Genomic DNA, 19362 nt, shown 5'->3' on the forward strand with positions numbered 1-19362 from the left:
GGGCCCACTGCAGGCAAGTTGATCCTTATCTCTTCCATGTTGGCTTCCTCCTGGAATAACTGTTCATCTTCCTGCCCGGCAGGTTGTTGCTGTTACCGTACCTCATCATTTGCCTGCATGGTGTCAACTTGGAGGCTTGTTAGTCATTGGTCATTGCCAACTCAGACAACCTGCTGTGCAGACAGATAGAAAGGCTGGAGAGGGAGATGAAGGGCTGCCACAATGGTTAACAGTGTGGTTCTATTATAAAGAGAAAAAAAATCATTTGTGGTTAGGGTTGAGGTAAGACATGTTGTGGTTTGGTTCAGGTTGGAGAAAGTCTCCAGGGGATGAATGTAGGTCAATGCAAAGTCCTAAAGTGACAATGTTGTGTATGTATTTGTGGCTCTGTGTGTTTACATGGAAATGCATTCTACATTGTTTATGTACATACATTATGAACATTATTGCTAAGTTCAAATGTTCGCTGTTGAATATGGAGTCCCTGAACTGGCAAAATCCAGTAAAAGGTTATCAGATAGGTCAAAAATATAACTGAAACAAAACAAACAAGATCCCGGCACTTAGAGATAACTATCATCTTGTTTATTGGCTACATTTTGTCTGTTTCAGGTCTCAATTGTAGGATGCAGTTTGTAAAAAGTACAAAAAACTTAGAGAAACATTGTAATGTGCTTGCTACACTGTTGATTTAAAAGATAAGATAGATTTGATTTTAAAATAGACTCACCTATATTAACTCTTATGCAGAATATATGAACAGATATTGATAAAGACTATAATGGGGTTATAATTACACTCACAGAAGAAACCAAAACCAAGGTTTCAAATTGGCAGTGTTTATTCATCAAATTCCAGCTGATGACAGACAGACAGAAACATAACTGTGATAAACTGTACATCCTCCTCCTCCTTCTGTTTCTTCACATCTTCTCTTACACTTTAGTCAGACACGCTTTTTATCTCTTTTTGCCTCCTCTTCCTCTCTCCAGCTCCTACTTGTTCATGCTTGTCCCTTTTATCTACGTACACTCCTCTTGCTCAGAGCTCCTCAGAGTGGAAAGCTGAAGAACAAGAGGAGAAAACAAGGTGTTCATCAGCCGCAGTTACTGCAGGTATAAATATTAGGTATTAGGTATGATTGTGAATTGGCTCTTTTCATGCAAAGAAAACCAAAAAAAAAAAAGTTTCTTGGCAGATAGTACAAGCAATAAATATTAAAATATATAAAGGAATTATTTCTTCTTATTCTTCTGCTTCTCGGGTTCATGGTTCAATAACTCTGACTCTTTCTGTTAGAGTCTGAATGAAAGCATCTATTAAGTGTCGTTGAAGAATTGTGAAATACACAATAAATGTTCAAGTTCAAGTTCTTACTGCAGTTAATTAACAGTATTTTTAATGGGCCATTGGTTCTGATAATTGGAAGACGAAGATAAGATGGGAAGTTTATTTTATGCCTAATGTATTTCCACAATTTAGCGGGTTAAAAGGGCATCATATCCATTGTAACTCTGTTAGCCAGTGAGTGATTACGTTCTGACAGCTCCATCATTGCTATTATCTGCACAGCATGGATTATCATGATGAGCATTTAAACTAAAAACATCTGGTTTCAACACATGAGACCAGTCTGAGACCGGGTGTATTTTCCACACATGTACACGCTGATATATTAATGTTAAAATGTTTAATTCATGATTCGGTGGATGGAAATGTCATGTCCGGAATAAGATGTCAAGCATCTTATTCACGATATTTAAGCTTTTAATTTGTCGTTACATGGTTAATTAGCGTGAGGTGATGTTTTCTTACATGTGAGGGTTTCAGTTAGCTGGTGAATACCTTCCTCCTCATCATCGGGAGCAACCAAACTGGCTGCAAAATTCCACACCATCTCCAACCAATCAGTGCTCTCCGGTGCTGCGACATCAGCAGGGGCTGCAGCAGGGCTTGATCTTATTGGACGAATGCCTAAAGAATAGAGTAAAGAAATAGGAAAGAATAGAAGAAATATTATGAAATATTTAGACCTAAGATGTTTTAAAGAGTGAAACTGAACTTGAACAAGTAAACAGGGTGGACTAAATATCAGGAAACCTTACCTACTACCACAAAAACATCCATAGATTTAAAATAATTTTACATACCACACAGTTTTAACAAAATAATAGAAAATAGCATGTATATACTGTATATATAAAGTGCATTTGAAGGTGTTGTATGTTATTTACTTCACCCCATATAGCTATATGGTATGGGTTATTAGATACTATAAGTCTCAGATTGGTCACAACAGGAGAAAGCAATACGGTATAATATAAGATATATTTAAATTTAGTACTAGGGAGTGAATGTGAATGCGATATGTATGGTGGTTCACGAGTTTCTGCTTGCCTCTAGCCCTCAACCCTCTCTTAGCGATGGCAGAAGGAGGAGGGAGACCTGAGGGGGAGAGACACACAAACACAACGTTAACAGAGACAGCATGATGTGAAGTGTAAAATACAGGTTTCAGAGAGGCAAAGAAAAATAGAGGGTGGGCAAACAGAGGAACAATAACCAAAGAGAGAATCCATAGAGAGAACAACGATCAGTGGCCTTCATCACACTGCATATTTGCCGATTTCAATCATTCTCACCCACACGCAGCTTTAGATTTATTGTTTTGCTGCAGTGGTGGCAAACATGATAATAAGATAACACACTTTTCATCATGCAGAACATGTTAGGGTTTATCTCTCGGCGATGCAGAGGACATGCTCAGCGAGAACACGGCAAGAAACAGCAACAACACAGCCATATTTTCAGCAGCATTTCAACTGTCCTGACACAGTTTTATCATATATTTCACATGTTAGTGTCACTCACTAACTTTTGCTTTCCACTCTAGTAGTCTGCAGTTCCAACACTAAAAGAAACATATTGATACCACTTTCTAATATAATATGAATGTTTAATAAAATATTTAGAGATGCTTTATAGATCACAAGCCAATGATATCCTCCTCCAGCAGGATCCCCGCTTTGTCTGTTTCTAAGGTTTTCCTTAAGTGCTAAAGTCCGTTCTCAGTGTATGTGCACTGTGGGCTACATCGCACTTATAAGTTGCAAACTGGACCAGGGTTGACTTTCAAACTATTTGTGATGGTTTTCAATGAGCACAGAGAAACTTTCCACTTTCAGCAGATTAATGTGAAAACATCCTTCGAGTGTCAAACTCTGCACATACATCATTCTGCACAGTGAAGCTCAAACATCGCAGGAACAAGGAGAAAAACTGATTTTTGAGTGGAGAGGGACTAAGAGTAATCAGACCTTCTGGGACATAGCTACACAACATTCATCTAAAGTGCAGACTAACGGATAATTATACAAATCATTTATTTATGACTTATATTCATAAATACAAAGGCTGTTGTCTTTATGAGACAATGAGAACCTGAGATTTGACTTATTAACGCCATTAACAACTGGAGACTGGAAGACGTTTGTTCATGATTTTATTAATAACTTGAAAATAACTTGAAAATACATTATTGTTATTTTCTGTTTATACGGGGAGACTTCTTCCACAGGTAATTTTGCACACTATATGTAACATTTCCACATTAAAATGTCTCAAAGCACTAGACCTATGTTATATATTTTGTTCTGTTGTGAATTTACAATATCCTAAATGTTTCAACACGTTCTTAGTTATTTATTATATGTTTTGAAGAAGGCTTGTGTGAGGTAGTACTTTGTTGAAATAAATGTTCAGTCTCAGTTGTTCTGACATGTTCAAATTAATTACCGTTTTTTTTTATCATTTAACAGGCAGCTGTTAAAATCTATATATTATATATCAAATAATTAAATTAATATCATAAACCTACTACGACTAGTCAACTATTGGCTTAATTTAACAACTACTAGTCAACTAGGAGAATCTTTAATTGGGGGCAGCACTAATTTCTAACAATGTTCAAGCCCAGAGATATCTGTCATTTAGACATCAGATGTCTGGATCTTCAGTTACCAGAGAAACAAGCTGAGCTAATGTTAGCAGCAGCTCGACTGGCCGTCCTTTGTCTGCAGAACAGCATTGGAGATACAATGATTTTTAAGGTGCTTTATTTAGTGTTTTTAACTATTTTAATCAGTGGGTCCATTTGTTTTGGAGAGGAGGAGATCTCTGTGGATCCTGTTAGAAAGGATGAATACTGAAGGAATCCTAACCAGAAGAAACTGACTGCAATGGCGGTAATTGTGATGAAGACATTAACTTCCATGAGCCAATGATCCAACGTCATCAAACTTTGTTTTGTAATTGTTTTGTGTCCCCTAGCAGCAGAAATGACATATTGTACATTTGATAGTTGCTGTTAAATACATACTGCAGGAGCCAGGTAATGCCAGGGTTCAACCACTAACAAAGCTGGTAATAGTGATGATTTAGTACCAAATGATGCACTAGAGGCACTTTAAAGCAGCTAGCTTATTATGCCAAAAATGATTACAATTATTATTTTTTGTATTCTTGTACACTGACCCTTCTGTGCTATTCACAAGAGCTTTGTCCCAGCGGCTGCTCTTATTAATTAATCTCTTTAATTTTCCGTCTCCCAGGTGGAAGAAGCTTTCTGCCTGTTTGCTGCCCAGTGTGGAGGAGTCGTATAATGGAGCCTCATAAACAACTGATTAATGCACTGACATTTCTTTGATTGGCACTCAGACACAGTGCAGGAGACTCCAGGAATAGAAGGCTAGCATTTCCCCCCTGTCGTCCTTTTATTGCCTTTCTACGCTCTGTCTTTCTTTCTCTGATTTATTCCACGTCTCTTTTCTTCTCTCTTCTTCCTTTAAATCTATTTCCTGTCTAGACTTTCATGTTCTTGTCCCGAGCCTCTTTTCTTCTCTCTACTGTTCAGCCTTTGTTTTTTTACTTTTGTGTAGTTTAGCAACCACATCAAAATGATAAAAGAATAAAAGTACAAATTGTGCCGCAGAGATAAAGAAAAAAGAAACCCAAGAGGCTCTGAAACACTTTAAGTAGAGACATATCCGAGCTTGATAAAGAAAGCTTTGTTTCTTTTTTCTTCCTTCGTTCAAGCCTCCATTCCTTCCTATTTTACTTTATTTCCTTATGTCCTTCCTTCACCCTTATGATCCCTTTCTCCCTTTTTTCTTTTCTCCTTCCTTCCTTTCCCTGTTTTTTACTTCTCTTTTACTTCTGCCATTTCTTTCTTTCCTTTAACTTTTCTCCATCCTTTCTTTTTGTTTTTGAGTTCTTTGCTTTTTCCATTCCTTCCTTCCTTCCTTCCTTCCTTCCTTCCTTCCTTCCGTCCTTCCTTCCCTACTTCCTTCCTTCCTTCCTTCCTGCCTGTCTATCATCCCCTCTTCCTGTATTTCTTTCTTTCTTTCTTTCTTTCTTTCTTTCTTTCTTTCTTTTTTACAGCTGACACCGACCTTGCATACAGGACAAGAGTGGATTTTGTAGACACGTGACATGCTCAGGTTTTACAGTTTAACACCCAATCAGTAACACTGGATGGTTGTAAAATTTCAATCTGTCTCAATCTGTTTTCCTTTTCAAGAAGAATCACATACATTAAGAATTACTCTTTTTAGCCTCTGCCCCTCTGTCAGAGAAAGAAAGACCAGGGCTTTGATAAGGTGACTGATTAAACTGTTGGCAATGCTGCTACTTTGTCTCTCCTCCTCCTCCTTCTCTTTCTCAGTCTACTCTCTGCCTGAATTACTGTACTGTCTATGCAAGTGTGTCTCTTTCTCCAAACTCCTATATCCTTTTTTAATGTTACCTTTTCTTGTCTATTGTCTCTCTCCACACACACACACACACACACACACACACACACACACACACACTATCTCTGCTCTTTTGCGACAGGGAGAATTGCATTTCTTCTTTATTGTCCAAAAATGTCTCCTTGCTGTTTAATTTATACACACTGGCCTTTATTGAAATGTCATGGTGGGAGAAAAGCCTTGTGATTAAAAATGCAGCCCAGCATTTTGTCATTGTCAACTTGCAAATATTTACTTCAGAAAATGGAAGATAACTACAATGTACAGGGGCACTCTCTTTTCAGGTGCATTTACCCCTCAGCTCAGGCCTATCCATAACCCTGAGAGAAGCGTTTTCCTGACTTAGGGAAAAGACATGTTGCTTTTATTGATACCTCTGCGTGAAATATGGGAGATAAATGAATCAATCTCATCCAGCGACTCTGTATTTCATTTTCTGCTCAAGTTTACTTGGATTATCATGTTAGCCTCGCCAACGTAAACATATCTTTCAATGTCAGAATGTCACAAGAAAATAAATCTGCAAAACTGAACAAATGATTCAATTTGAAATCCCCAATTTGAGGTCTGTTATCAGACACAGTAGTCGTAACCCAGTACCCATGTGTGTCTGTTTTAAGCCTGTGTGTCACACGGCTTCCTGGCAACTGAGGACTGGCAACAAAAATACACAAGCAGGTCCACAGTAATGCAGGCACACGTGTTGACTTATCGTGCACCTACAGACAATACCCAGACTGGTGACAAATTAAAGAAAAACTCTAAAATGACTAAATGAGTGAAAACATAACAAATGCAGATGATTCCACAAAGGGCAAGGGATCACTGAGTGGTTTGATAAGTATAAAAACTATATAAATAGCAGGATATGGCTTTCCCAATCACCAGAGCTCAATGAACCCAGTTGTATGGTAATGGGAGACATTGGAGGGATGTGTTGCTCTCTACCACCATCATCAAATCAACCTCACCAGTAGAGTTTCAGACACTTTCTTTTAATTTGCCATCCATCTGAGAGGCTTGATAAACACAATCTGGGCGAACATTTGGGTAAACTCCAATGCAACCACCATAATCAGTGGATTCATTGGTGGGGGTGAAGTAAATCTTTGGTGAACTTTGACCTGTGAATTTGTGAACGGCGGTACCTTTGACAAAACAGAGAGCCGGAGAGTCCAAAATGGAGGAAAATATGATTAGCTATGTGGCACCACCAGGTTTTCTTTAACCCTCATCTGTCATTGTATATACTGCTCCACAAAAAGGAAATGTTTCGCAGACAGTTATGAGACAGGAGTCAAGGGTACAAATACGTCTTTTGTAGATGGCTCAGTTAAGAGAAAATAGGCTGGGGATAATCCACAGACATCACCTTGGACACTTGCCCACAGTCTCAGTGGGATATATCTGAAAACCTCTGCAAATGTGTGACGTGACCCCTTAGGGCAGAAAACCAGCTCTTTGAAACTTTCAAGCCCAGTGGCTTCCTCCATTAGAGGTGTTATGGGTCACAGCTGATGTTTAGCTTTTGACAGCTGCTGGAAAACACTGGCAGGTGGAAAGTTTCAATCAATAGAAAGCACCAGTGTTTCTGCTGATTGTAGTGTTTTGATAGAGTCCCATGTTTTGGAATGCTGGACATATACGAGACAAGGTACATCACGTATATCTTGATTTTCTCTGGTCTGTCACAGGCAACACTCTAGTAGTACAAGCAAGCAGTGCAGTCAAACTGTTAGTGGTTTTTGTTGTTGTTGTTTTTACCAGGAGATAAACACACGGGGTCGTCACAGTATGATGTGTACTCTTTGGATGGGATGGCAGGTGATTGACGGCATGAGGATGGAGAAGAGGTTGGAGGGGGGAGGGTGAAGGAAGAAGGAGAGTGAGGAGAGGAGTTACAGATGAGTGTGTTTGGATGTGTGAGGCAGGACTATCCTTACACTGTAGAATAGTCCAAATACATGGTGATGTGTAGTAGTTGTGGGAGTGATAAGGAGCAGATATGAGTAAAACTGATAGAAAGGTCCGCATCGCAGTAAATTAACTGCACACTGGAATACTCCTGTTACAAAATCAAAGTGATTGATTTCCTTTTGTGTGGTTGGAAGATTGGAGGCAGTTTGACCTTTGTGTGTCAGGTCTATTTAGATCACTGCAGTGCATATGCACACAGAGTAATGCTTTATTTCAAAGGGTTCCTCATTTCTGAATATGATATGTGAGATAACGCATTACCAAAAAGGCATAGCAAAAAATGGAGCTGAGGTGAAACTGCAACCTATCATCCTGTCACACAGTTTTAAACAATATAGTGATAATGAATAAGTAACACTGTTTCAGTACACAGGGTTTTTTAAATGTATGACTGTACTAAATGCTGAAGTTTTAATACAGTTATACTAATGTGATTCAACATTAAACCCTCTATGTTTCATTGTAAAACCTAAACAGTGTTAATTTCCACATCAACATCAATGTTCTATGGTTCAAATATAATGAACAAGTTTACCCTGAGAATGTTAAGATGCATACTGATATATTGATCCTAATTCAATTAAAGTAAGACCCTAACTGCTTATATTTTCATTGAAATATACAGTATACATCTCGATAATAGTCTAGAAATGTAAAGAAACTGTGATATTTTGGGGAACGTATTCGATTTGCTGCAGAAAGTTAGAAGAGAAGATTGATCAAGTCTGTTGAGCCAGCAGCTGGTTAGCTTAGCTTTACATAAAGACTGGATACAGGGGGAGACAGCTGGCCTGGCTCTGTCCAAAGGGAACAACATTCACCTATTAGCTCCTGTAAGCTCACTAACACATACTGTTTAATTTGTTTATTTAACTTGTACAAACAAAAAGTGCAAAGCGTAAAAATTACAATTCATTTTACAGAGGGTTATGTGCCCGACTAAAGGGCTGTTTTTTTGTCCATTCTGGGATACTGTAGAAACAGACCCACAGCGTCTGTACCTAGAAACGACCCATTTCAAGGTGACAAAAACACAATGATTCCTATATTTAGGTGGTTACACACTAATGAAAACGTGCCTATTAATATTCTATTACATTTTGCCAATAGATCCTCCTAAATGTTACACACTGGACCTTAAAACAGCGAGATATAGCATGTCACTTAGAGCGTTTTAGGTGGATTTTGTTACTTTCAAAAAAGAGCCAAGCTAGCTGTTTCCCTCTCTTTCCAGTCTTCATGCAAAGCTAACTGCTGGCTATACTGTAGCCTTACTTAAGTACGGCATTTCCTAAAAAGCCCTTTAATGTAAAGTAAATATAACTGGAGTAATCACAGTAACATAGATACATTTTTTGTTCAGTGTTTTTATTTCTGGGGGTAGTTAACAACCCTGATTTTATGTTTACAAAAATAAAACAACATGCTTCAGAGTGCGGCACGGTTGGTCTTTCTTCATTTCTCTTGTTATGCTGCAATCAGATGTTTCTCATTATCTCAAGATAAGAATTAATGTGTAAGCAGAGCCTTGTAAGCCTGATCACAGTGCCAGCGAATAGACAATCCTAAGTGGAACTGAAAATGTTTGAAGGAGATCTTGACTGCTGCATTTACTTTAATCAATCGGAAACATAGTTACATTCCGAGGGAAATTCATTTTCTGTTATCTCATGACAATGAAATAATTAAAGTGTGATCACAGAGAATGAAATTTGATCACACAAGACAATTAAGTCATGAGCTGATAACAGGATTAAAGATGAGGAAACAAAGCTGCTCTAAGTTTCTGTAGAGCAGCAGCAGCCAATGTATAGAACTGCAAAGAGCTGCATATAAGACATAAAGATCATTACTTTAAATTACTTAATGTTTTGATAAGAATAATAACTAATTACAGTCTGTGACTGTTATCAGTATGCATATTAACACCACAGGAAGAGTCCTTTCAATCCATTCTACGAGTGTATGAGTCAGACGTGTAAGTGAAATGAGAAGTGAATAGACCTCAATATGTACACAGCTGTATTACTACACTGGTACATAAACTGTCAACTGGTGCATGTTAGAGTCTAAGTGAACGTGTGAGTGTGACAAAATGCACTACTGAAAACATGTGTGTCATTTTCAATACATCTGTCTGTCAAGTGAAGGGAAACACACAACGCACCATGTGTCACTTTAAATCAGTGGTTCCCCAACCTTTTTCCTCAAGGGACCCCTTTTCTGTCATTGAGTAAGCTGACAACCCCTGAGGAAGTGACATATTTAATGGATATTTTTTATTATGTTCAGTGGGTAACAATATCAGTACAGAACAACTCATAAACTGTACAAGTAACCCAAATAGTGAACACAATAACACCAGGAAGTTTGTGTAGAACGGCCAATTTGGATGAATTTTGAGTTGATTATTTCCTGTGAATCTTGCATCAGAGAGGAGTTTTACTGATCATTTTCGTAACTTTTTATACTGCATTATGTTGGTTTTTTGCATTTATCCTATGAGATAATAATGATCTTAACTTTAAAAATAACAATTTCATTTAGCTTTCTTCAGAGAAATGAATAAAATGCTGAGATATAGGCCTACTGTATATATTTTTTGAAGTTTCAAGAAGGCTTTGTGACCCCCCCATGAAGCTTTTGTGACCCCTAGTTGGGGTTGGGAACTAATGCTTTAAACATCTTCAAAGCAGCACTGATGTTGAGACATTATATTGTTATGAACATGTGTTGTGATGTGATGGTGTGTGTCCCCCAACTTGAAATACTGATCATGTTGAAAATGATGACCTTCATGAGAGCACGTCCACTTTTGAAGTCTGCTTCAAAAATGTCTAAAAGGTTGTTGAAAAATGTTTGGATGATATATGGATGTGTAAATGATGTGTGAATAAATGAATTGAAGCAAGTGTCATAAGGTGTAATAGAACATCACAAGCACATTATAATCACATTATGATGAAATTATAATCATTGTTGCATGTATGGAAGTTTTTACTTAAAATGCAAAAATAAATCTAGTAAAAGATTAAAATAACAATAATCAACAATGACTTGTTACCTGCTAGAGTTTTATAGTCAAGCAGATCAAAGAGAACGATAGCAACTCCCGACCACGTGAGGATCAGAGCCACAATCAGCAGCCAGGCCATCGGTGAACTAAAGGTCAAAATGACATCATCCAAAAATGTCCTCCGATTGGTCTGAGCTGGAGCGACCGCCTCCCCGCCGTTAGGTTGACTGCTCATTGGTGAAGAGAGCTGAGAGCAGAGAAAGAAGTTAGAAATGGGAGGACATGATTGCGAGAAAGAAAATTGGGGGGGGGGCAAGGAAGAAAGACATAAAGTGTGGAAGACGAGTGGAGGAGCCTCAGCTTTAGGATGACTGAGGAAAATTACTTTTAAAAAAAAGCAACATGATGCAAAATGCATTGTAGGCCTACTGTAACAAAAATACATAAACAGCCTGCTAATAGAGTGAGATAACATCACAAAGTATCTTAGCTAACTTAGCTACAAGCTAATTTAAGTAAATGCGAGTAATGTGAATAGAAAGATTTTGTAAGCTTGCTGTTATATATATATATTTAAAGTCATGCTGCAGTGATTTATTATTTCATTTCCATAAAGTCAGAGGACTCACTCACAACAGACAGATTTTTAAAAGATTTTAAAAATAGCTGCAGCAGAGGCCAAGATATTCTTTACTTTTTATCAAGCTCAAAAAGTCAACCATCAAAAATTAACTGAATCTCCCACATTTATTCCCCACTGTGCAAACTGCAACATCTTCAACATCTGCAATCTCTATGTTCTCTGTTAAAGGCTTTCTGTTATTTTTCCAAGCCAAAAAAAAAAATTCAGATCAGAGTTTTTCTTTCAGACTTGACAAATCTCCCCCACAGCCACAGTAGACGTTATACAATTGTTTTGGCCTTTATGCGTATAATTGAAGTAGTAACCCTTTAAACCTCCATTCACAGATGTATTTATTTTTTGGCCACTTGGGGGCAGCAAAAACAACTGACATCTTGATATGGCAATATGGCAAACAGTTGCTTATTTATAATCTGCTCCCCAACTCCTGAGGAAAATATCTTCCTCTTTAGCTGCTAAATGTGCCACTGTCTTCAAAAGCTAACTGTGTCTGCCTGCTGTTTGGTGTTGGGCAGGTAGCATATAGGGATTTTTATTTATATAGCTATCTGCTGCATTATAAACAACCAAAACGAGTTGAAAGACACTACAAAAGCTCTGTAGCTTTAGCTGAAGGGGACTGCAGAGACAGGTGACAATCTTCTGTGGGTTTGTCACTAAGAGCAACACCTTTCACATACAAGTAGCTTTTTGATCCATTGTTAACATAAAATATTGATTATAGCAGCTTTTAAAGTGTGGGGATTATGTGTAAGAACGTGTACTCTTTCCACAATAAGCCCTTTTATCATCTTGTCCCTGTTGTACAAGAAACAATATAGATCTCACAGTCTAGTCCTTTTTTTCATTTCTTTTTGCTTTGACAGTGGTTTTCTCAAGGTCTCTAGAATTCCTGACCTCACCTATAAAATTGTCAATATCTATAAACATCTATAGGAATTAGAGGGCAATGCAATTAGCCTCTGCTTCAGAAGAGTATGATTAAAAATAGATGTCTGGGTGCAGCAACAAATTGTCTGGCTTTGGTGGGAGACTTCTGCATCATAAGGACACATGCATTACAGAAAACCTGTTATAAAATTTCAAAATAAACTACAGAAACCTTGGAAGTATTGTTGGGGTGGAACACTTTGCCTTAAGGCCTTTGGTTGAGTGCAACACAGGGTTACAGCCCATGATGGTGATGGAAGTACATGGCATGATAGTGACAGCTTCCCATCATGAATTCACCATCTTTAATCTGTGCTTGATGAGTAACACAAACAGGCACGCCTGTTGCATTCATGTTACCAATTCTTTTAATTAATGCACACTGCTGCTTTTTATTCACATGGATGTCAGTGAATCATTCAAGTATGTTCTGTTGTTCTTTGTTTGAGGATGAGAATGACAGATATGAGGAAGGGAAAGAGTGGGAGAGAGCAACGAGAGAGAGAGAGACAGACAGAGCATGCCTGAGGCGATGAGGAGATTAAATTCCATCACAGTTTGAAAAATCTGCTCTACAAGACAAATTACTTCTCTAAAGAAAGTTTTCATCATTGTATGGCAGTGGGGCGGTGTGCTATAACATGATTACGCTCCCGCGTTAGGTTGTTTGTGTTCATTATGTGGCGTGCTGCGATGAACGCCTCAGATGATTTATTTTTCCCTCTGTTTCTCTGCTTGCCTCTCACACAGCTTATCTGCAAATATAAAGTGATAGTTGCACTGTGGTGGAGATTTGAATTAAAATACGACTGATTCATTTGGAAGAAATATGCCCTTCTCAAGGTTATTAATGAGGCCCTGAAGGATGCAGATCCACGTGAGTCCTGTATGCTGTATGCTGGTCCAGCGGAGGCATTTAACACCATTCATTATGACAGTCTCGTTGACACAATTAGGTGGCGGTTGGGGCTCTAATGGTTCTCATCTTCACTGTCAATTAATAGAAGCTGAGTGTAGATTGGTGACAATGTCCCCCGTCTCCTCATTATATTATATATGTACCTCAAGGCACAATTTTTTTTTCTCAATACATTTGCTTCTGCTTAAGAGTTAAACCCAATCATTTGGCCATATTATTGTCTATTATGTAGCCTGTGCGCTAAAACCCAGAAGAAGATATGCTCGACTATTATCGACTATTAAACAGTGAATGCAGCAACAGTGCAAATGAAGCTCTTTGGCATGGCTGGATTAACTTGTTTGGGGGCAAAACATTGATGTTGGGCCCCAACTGAACTATACTAACTGAAATATATATATATATCTATATATATAAGATTTTGACTTAGGGCTGCAAAACAATGCCCCAAGATCAGGTATCTATCTATCTATTTACTTAGATAGAGTTCGGTCTAGACCTGCTCTATTTGAAAAGTGTCCTGAGATAACTTCTGTTATGATTTGGCGCTATACAAATAAGATTGAATTGAATTGAATTTAATCTATCTATCTATCTGTCTGTCTGTCTGTCTATATATATATACAATGTATATATGTCATCCAGGATGGTTGTATAATGTGAAGCATTGATGTGTTTTGATTCAGTAGCTGGTCTCAGACTGACCTTTCTGTTGCCGCATACAGATAACAAACTACAAAATCAATTTAACATAATTCTGCCCACGCACACTCAAATGTGCATTTGTGTGTGTATCTGATTCAAGAAAGCTAACCATTGATCTGGTGGACAACAACTGGCGTGTGTGTCATTTCAGATGTAGAGCTGAGAGCGCCTGTTTGCGCCTCTGTGTGTGTGCGTGTTATAAAAGCTGACCATTGATCTAGTAAAGCCGTGGCAATGGCTGGTCGGGCCAACATATTGATCCACAGCAGGTAAAATGCTCGTGATGTTACAATGAGGGCTGGAGCACAGTCTAAATGTCCAACAGCAGATAGATCAGAAAAAAAGCTGCACTGTGCAATCATCCACTTCACCATTCTTCTCCAAAACCATGTAATTAGTTTTCAGTCTAACTCATCTTTTACTGTTTGTGTCAAAGTGTGAGTCGTGTGCAAATATTTCCCCCTTACAGTACCTATGTGTCTGTCCTCTTTTCAAAACCAGATGACCCAGCCCACCTGTTGTTACCACCAAGCACTGAGCTGATCCTCACACACACACACACACACACACACACACACACACACACACACACACACACACACACACACACACACACACCAACTGCTGCTGCTGCTTCCGCCACACCAAAGGAATGAACGGAATTAGAACGATGTGCGTGCAGGCTATTGACGGTATTTGAGGGCAAATGAAAGACGACAAAGGCACTTATGTGAGTTAGTGTGAGTCATTCAATGTGTCCCCCCTTCTTATGAGTACACTAAATTTATGCCTGGTATCATTACCAGTGATAGAAAGTAACTAAAGGCATTGTGTACTTACGTGCAATTTTCAGATGCTTCACTGCACATTTCAGTAGTAATTTTTGCACTTTTTACGCCACTACATTTATCCGGTCGCTAGAGTTGCCTAGTTACTTTTCAGATTAAGATTTTATATTAAAAAACTATAAACTTATAAACTTATAAAATCCAACACATTGTTATAGATCAAACTAGTGGTTCCTGAGCGTTTTGGCCTTTGACTTCTTACAAAAAAGCAGTGTCAGAGATTTCCACTCTAAACTTCTCAAATGTTTTTATTTTAATAAATGTTTCAAGGCCTAATGAGGTCAAATTATCTAATACTTTGCAGAGCAGATTAGAGAAAACTCAAAAAAATGTGCTGCAGAACTTTTTCTTTTTCTTTTTTCCTCTCCCATTAATCATGTCATGACCCCTTAGATTTATCTTGTGACCCTTTTGATGGACCCGAACCATAGCTTTGGAACAGTAAAATGCTTGTTACACACAGATGCATAAATGTAATAAAAGCCATATATAATAGTCTAAAATTCACAGGAGCCATTTTTCTGCTGAAATAGTACTTTTACTGTTGGTACTTTAGGTACATGTTGCTGATAATACCAAAGGTGAATGCAGGACTTTTTCCATCCACCTTTCTTTAGTATTAAAACACTGTGTTTCTTAGAATAAGCTGATAAAACAATTTATTTGACAAAATCTCAGTAAGTTCTCGTGTGTATCAAATGCAGCTTATGTGCACAAATAATGAAAGCAGTGATTTACACATCAACCATTCGTCTTGGCTACATTGCTAGCAATTACATGATGGCACTGTCAGAAGAGGAAAAAAGATAGAAGCAAAAAAAGGTAATTGATAATTTCAACATCAAAGCGAATATTTTCAAATGCAGTTGTTCCTAACCTGGGGGCTTGGGACCCCCTAGGGATCCCAATACACATCTGAGAGATCCCAAGATAAGGGAAAAGAAAGAAAAATATATTATATTTCTTCCTCATGAAATACTGAATACTTTCAACTCTTTAAGCCTCTAAAAATCCCTCACATGAAACAATTACTGTTTAATTGAACTGCTCATAATTCATGTCCACACTGAGGCCCTGATCTGTGTTAAGGGGCCAAGTTCCGCATGGACTGCTTAATTTTGAGGGGTCACAAGCCAAACAGCTTGTGGACCACAGGTTTAACAAGTGTGCAGGAGAATGAAGAGTGAATTATGAGTTCCAGACAAGGGTCTAGGAGGGAAATGTTGCCTTTTCAAAAGTGCTCTATTATACCTGTGGCAAAAGAGCTACAGGCCACAGTGGCATTTAGTCATGAAGGAGAAAAATTAGATCCCACTTTCATTGAACATTTTTATCACTAAATTATTACAATCCAAATAAGAAGATGAATAAACGTGACTTACATAACACTTCAAAACCCAAGGAAGAACACATTCAACTTCTCTTGAATCAAATCAAATATAGATTATAACACAAATCATTTCATTATTTTGACTTGTTTGATCATAACATTAAAATTCCTTGTACATTAAAGTTCCCATCTTATAAAGTCTGACAGTACACCCTCAGTAGTAGCTAACCTTAAGTGGATATTTTAAATGACAGTGAGAAAGAATAGCTGCGTGGACTGTGCATAGACCTCCAGTAATGTCAGTATCAGATTATTATTATTATTAACTTTAGTCAGAGTAAAATGGATTTTTACAGCACCTTGGACTTTTGCGTTTGCTGGTTGTTGCAGTGATAACCTTCAGTCCTTCAGTGGCTTGAGAAATACAGCGTTACCATAGAAACAAGCATGTAACTTCTTCGTTAAATCCTTTTTGGCCCCAGCTGATTGTGAGAAAAAGACGATGGAGGCAACACTCAAATCCGGCAGCAAAAAGCGCACAGCAATTGTGTAAAGCTGGATCACAGCAGGTCTAAAAATACACTGAAACCTTCCCCACAGGAGGAAATGGAAGAAAATCCAGGGAACAATTGTTGTTTTTTTTAATTCTTCTTGTTAATTTCAAAGCTCTTCTTGAAGGTTTCGGTTTGTGTCCGAGAAATTCCAAGAGTCAAAGTTTGTGAGATTCAGTTTCTAGCTGGTTAAATGCTGGAGAGAGTGAGACAGAAAGAGAGAGAGACTGACATAGGAAAGCAGGGGGAAGGGGGTTGACCTACTGAGAGTCACCCTGCCCCCTTCTTGAGGGTCCAAAATAGGGAGATAGAGGAAGTGGAGGCAGGGAGGAGGAAAGGAAAGGGTAGATTTCAAAGGTGGAGAGGAAGAAAACAGCATGTATAGGAGCAAAAGATCAAGAGATGGGGAGAAAAAAGCGAGAGAATAAAGTGAAGAGATGAAGGTCTAAAAGTCTTCTGCGTTATGTGTCTCTGAAACACTGAGCGCATTAATCATGTTATAATGATGGAGGCAGCCAGAGGCAGCGAACAGCTGATGTTACAACAGTGTTTCCTCCTCTGAGAGGCCCATTACTCCATCCCTTACCTGCCCTACACTGACCTGTTCACCTGTTCAAAATACAGAGGCAGTTCCCTGTAAGGTGAATGACACAGCACCACCACTGATTTAGTTTAGTTAATTGTCTGTTTTAATATGATTTGACAGTATTTAAGGATTGGTGGGTCCCCCATTAACAACAGCAGTTTGAACACATCAGGAGACAAGAGCATTCACTTTGTGCCCTTGGCAACAACTTAAAAAAAAAAGAGCTTTAAACTTGTAAATCTCCCAGCCATTCCCTCACTTCCTCCAGGGGAAACATATTTCCTCATAAGTGCCCTGTCTTGTCAAACAGAGGTCAAAGTAAAGAGTAAATAAGTTAATAAATATCTGGTCGAGCCCCATGTGAGTTCTTAAGCCCTGTCAGAACCTGTTTTTGAGACCCAGTTTAAAGGGTGTATGTGCCTATGTGAGGGCGCAGTGGGAAGGAGTAACCTGACCCCCAGTCTTGCCCTGGGAGCCTGCACTGCAGAGGCTATAATTAGAGATACAGACAGCAGCTGGTGTTAACATTGGACTGGACTGCTTTATATGTAGGGCGCACTGAGGGCTAGGGGGACACAAACACACACACGCATGAACACACAACACATAGACACCCAGGTCCCACACACAAGAAGAATGCAGGGACTGTGTGAGAATGATTGGGGTGGAGAGGGGCTGAACTTTACATTTCACTTCTTTTTCTTTGAATCCTCCCATTGACTTACAAAAAAACATCAACATAACTCTAAATAATATAAAACTACTGAACTGACAGAACTTTTCTCCTCAATACCTCGAAGAGGAAAATGAGGATGTTAAATGAGGATATTAAGATGGTTTACCCTAATATTATATAGTGCTGTATCTAGATTGTCAAAGCGCTTCAAGCGAAGGGGGGAAACTCACCTCATCCAATCACTAATGTGTGGCACCCACCTAGGCGATGCATGGCAGCCATTTTGCTCCAGAACACTCAACACACATCAGCGTGAGGTGGAGAGGTAGTGTAGCATCGAGCCAGTCACACAGGGGGATGATTAGGTGGCCAAATGGAGAGATCCAGGTTGGGAATTTTGCCAGGATAACCGGGAACCACCTAGTCTGTGTGATAAGTGCCATGGGATCTTTAATGAACACAGTTAGTCAGGACATCGGTTTAAAGTCTCATCTGCAGTGTTAAGTTATATTAGTAATGCTGCCATCAGTTTCACATTGTAATATAAAGTTATATATAAATAACATTTTTTTCAGTTGTAGATGTTTATCCTTCCCATTACCACACAGCCTACCTAATTTGTTTTTACAAGAAACTTTTCAAATTATAGCGATATAACATTTTATCTTATTATATCATAAAACTTCCCACAAAAACAACAAACATGACTCATTATTCAATGATCTGTTATCATATCAAGAAACCTTCCCTATGTTGTTAGAACAGAAAACAAAAAAATATTTTGTAGGCAACTTTATGTCACTTTTTTCCCATTGTGTTTCGGAATAAAATCAAGGTGGGAATTCTGGTGGTAGAGATTTAAAGATGCAGTGAAATGAAAAATATATTTTCCAAGCTTTAATGCTGCCTCTCTCGTCACATGCTAAATATATGTCATAAACATTTTTGATGACTCATCATAAACTGGGGTAGCTTGTGGGCCATTATAGCAAGCAGAGTGATATTATAGGTGTGTGTTTGGATCTCAGTTGGTTGGTTTGTATTCCCAAAAAGGTGAACCTCTGACCGAGCTGCACAGGTAAGGGAGATGTGAGTGTCTGAAACAGAGACAGGACTGTTGTCCTCTGCATAGGCAAAAGGCCACTTAAGTCATTATTTTCAAATTTTTTTAACAATTATTCTTACAAGGAAAGGTTGGCATAAAATATAATTCTGTGTGAGAGAAACCCCTTCAGCCAAAAGAAAAAATGACATGCATCACTTCCCTGTTCAGCCCCCTATCCTCCCAAATACTTCTATTCTTAACAGAGCCCAGCTTTCTGTCTGTATAAGCAAATAGCGTGTTTAAATCACATCGGCTTCTTGACAGTT

The 19362-nt window shown here is 38.4% G+C and overlaps 1 protein-coding gene across 2 annotated transcripts; it reads right to left on the reverse strand.

Annotated features, from left to right (window-relative positions):
- Nucleotides 1–823: 823 nt before the first annotated feature.
- LOC127368125 (triadin-like) lies at nt 824–16978 on the reverse strand. 2 transcript variants are annotated; one of them, XM_051408610.1, is made up of 6 exons: nt 16538–16974; nt 10852–11050; nt 7575–7616; nt 2398–2445; nt 1816–1974; nt 824–1064 (listed from the first exon to the last, which is right to left on the reverse strand). In XM_051408610.1, exons 2-6 carry the CDS (start codon nt 11036–11038, stop codon nt 1042–1044), a joined length of 459 nt encoding a protein of 152 aa, XP_051264570.1. In that variant the 5' UTR covers nt 11039–11050; nt 16538–16974; the 3' UTR covers nt 824–1041. The 2 variants fall into 2 exon arrangements, with proteins under 2 accessions (XP_051264570.1, XP_051264571.1); XM_051408611.1 differs by lacking the exon at nt 7575–7616 and having other exon boundaries at nt 16538–16978.
- Nucleotides 16979–19362: the final 2384 nt, after the last annotated feature.

Source organism: Dicentrarchus labrax, unplaced genomic scaffold (genome assembly GCF_905237075.1).
Source record: "Dicentrarchus labrax unplaced genomic scaffold, dlabrax2021, whole genome shotgun sequence".
Lineage (NCBI taxonomy): Eukaryota > Metazoa > Chordata > Actinopteri > Moronidae > Dicentrarchus > Dicentrarchus labrax.

Excerpts from the sequence above, each read along its gene's own strand:
- LOC127368125 (XM_051408610.1), bottom strand. The coding sequence starts at position 11,038 with ATGAGCAGTCAACCTAACGGCGGGGAGGCGGTCGCTCCAGCTCAGACC. Across the intron at positions 2,446-7,574 it reads CCCCGTGTGTTTATCTCCTG|GTCTCCCTCCTCCTTCTGCC; the intron begins GTAAAAACAACA and ends TCTCCCCCTCAG. Across the intron at positions 1,975-2,397 it reads GAGAGGGTTGAGGGCTAGAG|GCATTCGTCCAATAAGATCA; the intron begins GCAAGCAGAAAC and ends TCTATTCTTTAG.